A 6000-nucleotide genomic window follows, 5' to 3' on the forward strand; every position below is an offset into this window, starting at 1 on the left:
GAAAATAAACGTTTTTAGTATTAGGTATATATATTCTATTCTTTATTTAATGAAATGCTCATTCTGTTATACACAATATCGAAATTCAATTAAAATGACAGATCTAAAGGTATTGCTATCCCTTTTATGCTGCTCCCTGCAGAAAAGGATAGCACTGGATTTAGTCATGTCAGTTTAGTTTAGTGATTGTGTACAACCGAATTAGCCACAATATCTAAAATAATAAATCATTAGCAAGTACTTAGATTTACTCCTCCCATAATAAACCATCAGATACTGTATGGAGGACCATTTTATAAATGCAATCATTTAAGTATAATTTATTTTTTCTTAACTGACTTATAAGGTAAACGAGTGCCTTCTCACTGAAACGCTTAATGACATTGTTACCGCGAACTGACAATGAAATCGTGACTCGATTGAAAACCACCAAACTCCAGAAAGTCTAATGCGCCCGTCAAATCGCGTCGCTTACGCGTTTCTCCGAGAAGGTTTCTGCGATTTGTTTATCTTTTAAGTCAGCTGAGGAAAACTAAAGTATAATACTCTTGTAGACACTTGCGCGTTCCTATCTTAGACAAGCTTGATGCTGACTTGACTTTTGAAGCTGTGAGAAGTTATTTCGTCTGAATGAGCCCTAGTTGTCGTTTCAACCGATAGACTGTTCACTGATTGACATTAAGGTATCAAGGGTCTCTTGCAAAGGTAGCCACAATAGGCAATCTTGTGATGCTCGTCATGAGCGACCCCCAGTGAAATCACTTCCGATCAAGCCTAAGCCCCGCCGCATTAAGCCCACACTCTCATTAGTTGTCATCGAATTCCGCATTTGCTCTTACGTGGACGTATCTGGCATCTGCATCGACATTAGCGGAGTTTAGTACTGCCACAGTACTATCCTTACTCTGTGGTAGGTACTACGCCGTAGGCACTACGTAGCCACTCGCACGCGGCTTGAGACAACCAATATTGGCGCGTACGCGGCAGAAATAATGTACATCGGCCTTTAGAATGACATTTCGCCTTTGTAAAGGGTTGTCTCCGTCACTCATACCTATATGACGTTTTAACGGTCTCAACGACAATGCTCTACAAATCCGCTATCTCCTTCTAAAGGTCGATGGCCATTATTTTCTGCCGCGCATTGTACCTTTAAAAGAAGAGAGAATAGGCGCCTTTTGGGCAGGCGCGCTCCACCTTAGGCTGCATCATCTCTTGTTTGGTGCTGATTGCAGCAAGCTGATTTTGTTTACAAAAAAACAATGTGAGTGTGATATGCGGCAGGGCTATTAGATATTGTATCGTTGTGATTTCCGGTTCGAGGTCGCCTTTCAAGCACCGTGACAATAGACTAGCTAAGCCAATAAATAATATTGTGAGTGATAATTACCTTTGTGCGGCATCTTCCAGAAGGCTTCGGCCGCCGTGGTGGGTTCCCGCGGCGGCGCCACCAGCCCCCCCACCAGCGTGGTGGCGGCGTGCGCGGGCGCCGGCGCCGCCCGCCCCCAGCCGCCGTGCAGCGCCACCCCGCTGCCTTCACAGCCCCCCACTAACCCCCTATAGCTGACAATCTTTACGACTGTCGTCTAAGCTTGCCTAATCCTCCACTACAACGCAGCGGTCCTAGTACTTGAAGATGTAATCTAACCCCCTATAGCAGACAATTTTTACGACTGTCGTGTAAGATTGCCTGATCCTCCACTGTTTGTATGTTTCCTGTAACTGAACCTGCAGCTGGCAAATCTTTCGAGAAACCTAACCGGATCTTCTAATCTCTCTTTACTGCTGTTTTAGATCTAACATAACCTCTTAAGCCTCGATTGCACAGCTACCACAATACCAAATTCTTTACAAGTCACTAGAAACCCTTATTTGCACAATTTTAACTTTATGTTTTGAGGATCTATCAAAATCTTGGCAGAGAATTTCTTCAATGTTTCGAATAATTTTGATAAACTTCAGGAGGCAGATCTTTAAGAGCCCAGTTGTAATTCTCCCGCTCTTGCAAATTCCTCAAATATCCCTCAAGTGTAAATGAGCCCCAAATGATGTCCCTTAATAAAATTATCTGTGGCCCCAGCTCGCGTCATCGCACATGTGGACCCCACCGGCGACCTGCAAAAGAAAGATCACGATCAAGAAATTTGTTGACCTCAAAGCGGCATTAGACAATCGCATCATCAATTACAATCAAGCCTCTTCCATTCCTTTGAATACCACCTCTCCCTTTCACACATCAGACTTTATCCTACAAGTGAAAGAGTCGGACGTTAATTGGTAGATGATTTTGCTGAATTGTGTTAGGAGATCGAGAGAGCGCCATCTATTGTTGCATAGTACAAATAGTTGCGTTGCGTTCGTGAGATGATAATGATCAATGGGCTGGAGTAATGAAGTAAGATGGAAGCTGATAGTCGGTTGGTTGTGCCACCCATCATGTTAGCAGCCGAACGGTAGTCGGGGCCGTGTGTCAGTCTGTCGGGAGGTTTTTATTTTGTTATTTGACAGAGATGTTGCGTGCAGGTCATGGGAGCACGATGAGAACGGGGTTCCGTAACTCAAAAGGTAAAATGAAAGCCAGAATCTGTCGATATGAGGATCTCTACTAGAACAATTTTTTTGTAATGTCTCTTATACTTACTATGAGTCCTTAATTTCTAGCTAAGCCCAGTATTACTTTTCAGCTCTATTTCTATAGCTTATATTTACCAAAGCCAAGAAATACCTACTGATGATGAAATGCTTTCAAAGAGTATTCGCACATGAACCGAGAATGGTTTTGAACATTAAAACTTCATCTGGGAAAGATCTTCATCATTCATTAAATTATTGCGACAAATAAAACTGAAAATCCTGATGACCCTGGACATCAAGTTGTAAGCAAAGACGAGTTTCGGTCCGGAATATATTTTGTTCGAAATGATTAGTCTTGGGCGTAATAGGTGATACACAAAGATCGTTGACTTAACTAAGAAAACTCCAATACAATTTATTAAACGTGAATTAAAAACTTCCAATCTACGAGTCTACCAATATTCGAATATTCGAGTCTCCCAATCCGCACATGGACTATGACCAAAACCGTTCTCTACAGAGACTACAGAGTCACTACAGAGCACGGGTCTCCTCTCAGAAGAGGAGACCCGTGCTCTGTAGTGACTCGGCAATGGGTTGATCATGATGATGATGATGATGAAAAAAATAGTAATTCTGTAAAGAATTTTAAATAACTTTTGTGATTTTTTTTAAGTACTTAGATACGGAACCTTTAGGGTATGTGATCAATACGCACTTCGTCATCATTTTATTTGACTATACCGCTATTTGTTGTAACAACTCATACGCTCATAAAGGCTGGTATCACCAACTATCTCGGAGATCAATATCAACTGACAGTCGTTTTTTAGCAACACAACTGAGAGTGAGATCTGATTCAACTTTGTACGATTGTAAGAAGAGCAAGTTTTTTTTAAATAGCAGGTGTTGCTTCTTTGAATGAAAAACTTCTAATCCATGACCAAATCACTTCAGCAAGTGTACACTCCACGACTTATAATGTGCACAGTAAAATAATACTTCAGGGACTCAGGTCACTGGTCCGTATGGTTGTTTATTTACTAGGTACCTAATATGTTTCCTTAAGCTATAAATTTTAGCGCGACATGAAGGATATCATCTGTTTTGAAAACTAAACTTACATACATGATTATGCACTTTAAATATCTTAGCAGATTATACAGCAAGCATATTACAAACCAACCTTACAAATTGCGATTCGTCACCAAGTACCCAACAGAGGATTCATAATATAAAAGCATTATAACTAAATCCAATATCAATCGCATTATAAAAGTCACAGGTACACCCAATATAGGGACACGTATTTGATCTTTTCAAGTTCCAATCGACTCCACTTTGATATTTCCCCTCTGAATGTAAGGTACAATGGCCCAAGTCTAAGGGTCGCCAAATTGAAGACTCACTTTGAATCTAGTCAAAGCGAATGCGTAAAGTGGATGTCGACTATAACATGAAAAGTCGGTAAGTATCCGCGGACAGTTAGGTTGGGGCTCCAAAGACTGTACGGTGCTATAGAGAGTCACTTGCTATGTCTACACAATAAAACTGATGTGACATTGACATACAATGGGCCAAGGGTCGCCAAATTGAAGACTCACTTTGAATTTATACTCAAAGCGGATGCGCAAATTGGATGCCGTCTAATATAAAATAGTTAGGTTGAGTTTCCAAAATTTCAAGATGCTATAGATAGTCACTTATTATGCCTAAGCAGTAAAACTAATGTGATATACAAGGGCTCAAGGGTCGCCAAGTTGAAGACTCACTTTGAATCCATAGTCAGAGCGAATGCGTAGTGCGTAAATTAGATGTCGTTCAATAAAAAAGTTGCCAAGTATCCGCGGTCAGTTATGCTGGGATTCCAAAGACCGAGAAATGCTATATGTAGAGAGTCACTCTTACTATGGTGTCTAAACCGTAAAATTGTAAGTCTAATTTTAGACTAGGTCACTATGTACCTCACATTCTATTGTCACCCAATTTGATAGACACTCAAATGGAAAGTTGGTAGGTATCTATTACCTATTCCCGTGTAAGTTGTGACCAAACGTCATAGGGAGAGGAACAAAAGCAATTGGAACTTTTGCTGTCTAATTTAGAGATTGATGACTAAACTAGAGGTTCATTGTGTAACCAGCAAAATTCAACTTTATCAGAATTCATGGACGAGGTTTTTGATTAATTGTCACTATCAACAAACTAATTTTTAATCCTAAAGCAGCTGACTATTTTTCGGATCCTTGTATTTGCGTCATTTTTATCCAAAATAAGTTAGTTAGTTATCGTTTAGTTATAGTACCGTAAAGCTGTGGTTATAGCGCTCAAAAAGATAGAGCCACAACCTTACAATAGTGAAGCTTCTGTGGCGATTTTAATAACTCAGTAGCACAAGCGACATTGATATTTAATTACTGGTTTTCAAAGTCCATTTTGCTGTGGACACGGCCAATTGATTTCGTATTGAAGATTTGAATAATTGAGACTGGGAAGTTGGGTATTGTATAAACTATTGAACGCCTGCGCTATAAGTGATTCCATCGGTAAACTTTGTTTTTTTATGTAGAGAGTGTTCGGTGAATAAATTTTATAATGAAGCGTTCGGTGTCTATTGGTTTTGTGTTCTTCGTAAATAAAAATTTCGTTATCATAGTTCGATTGTAAAAACCAGCTAAGTACGAGACAGACTTACGCACCGAGGGTTCCGTACTGCAGTCGTATTTTTTCGACATTTTGCACGATAAATCAAAAACTATTAACTAAGTATAATATTATGATGCATAAAAATAAATAAAAATCTGTCGCAAAAATCTGAATGTACAGGTAAAGAAAGCCCTTTCGCGCTTACCCGGTACGGGTGACGTGCGGTCTGCGGGGCGTCTCACCACCACCCACCTCATACCCCGATTGCCACCGCGACCTGTCGTACTATACATTATATGGAAAGCGCTCGGGAGTACGGGGTAATCTCTTGTAGAGTTGTTGTTGGGACTTTCGGGATTTTTTTTATTCAGTAGGTACCATCAACATAAAAAGATGGCACATGATTACTTAGTAAGTATATTATCATAAACCTTTCTCCCAACTCATCTCAGTCCCCAGCCCACCATACAAACGGAATGGATCACGGCCAATCAAACGTCGCTTTATCTCACTAAGATCGCGGCCCCTTTATACTTATCGGCCGGATCCGGTTACGGAATGTATAAAAACTTGTTTCTAATTATACTAATTAGATGTGTAGACCAGTTCATGCACAGAGAGTGCACTATGCGAAATTAATGGTTATGCATCTGTACCTAGTTCTTAGTGTTTTTTTTTTATAGAAATCTAGGTGATGCTCGCGACTTCGTCGACGTATTACAGGGTGTAATCAGAACGCTAGCAAAAACTTAGCGTTAGTGTTGTACTACCCACAGTCCA

The 6000-nt window shown here is 40.3% G+C and overlaps 1 protein-coding gene across 1 annotated transcript in view; it reads right to left on the minus strand.

The window, feature by feature from the left end:
- Positions 1-5728, minus strand: part of toy (twin of eyeless) — a 93896-nt gene extending 88168 nt beyond the window's left edge. Inside the window, exons 1-2 of the mRNA XM_069506247.1 lie at positions 5652-5728; positions 1391-2115 (exon numbers count right to left, since the gene is read on the minus strand). Coding sequence (XP_069362348.1) covers positions 1391-1403 — 13 coding nt within the window. The 5' untranslated portion in view covers positions 1404-2115; positions 5652-5728. The remainder of the gene's footprint in view (positions 1-1390; positions 2116-5651) is intronic.
- Between the last annotated feature and the right edge of the window lie 272 nt (positions 5729-6000).

The sequence above is a fragment of the Maniola hyperantus genome, chromosome 22, assembly GCF_902806685.2.
Source record: "Maniola hyperantus chromosome 22, iAphHyp1.2, whole genome shotgun sequence".
Classification (NCBI taxonomy): domain Eukaryota; kingdom Metazoa; phylum Arthropoda; class Insecta; order Lepidoptera; family Nymphalidae; genus Maniola; species Maniola hyperantus.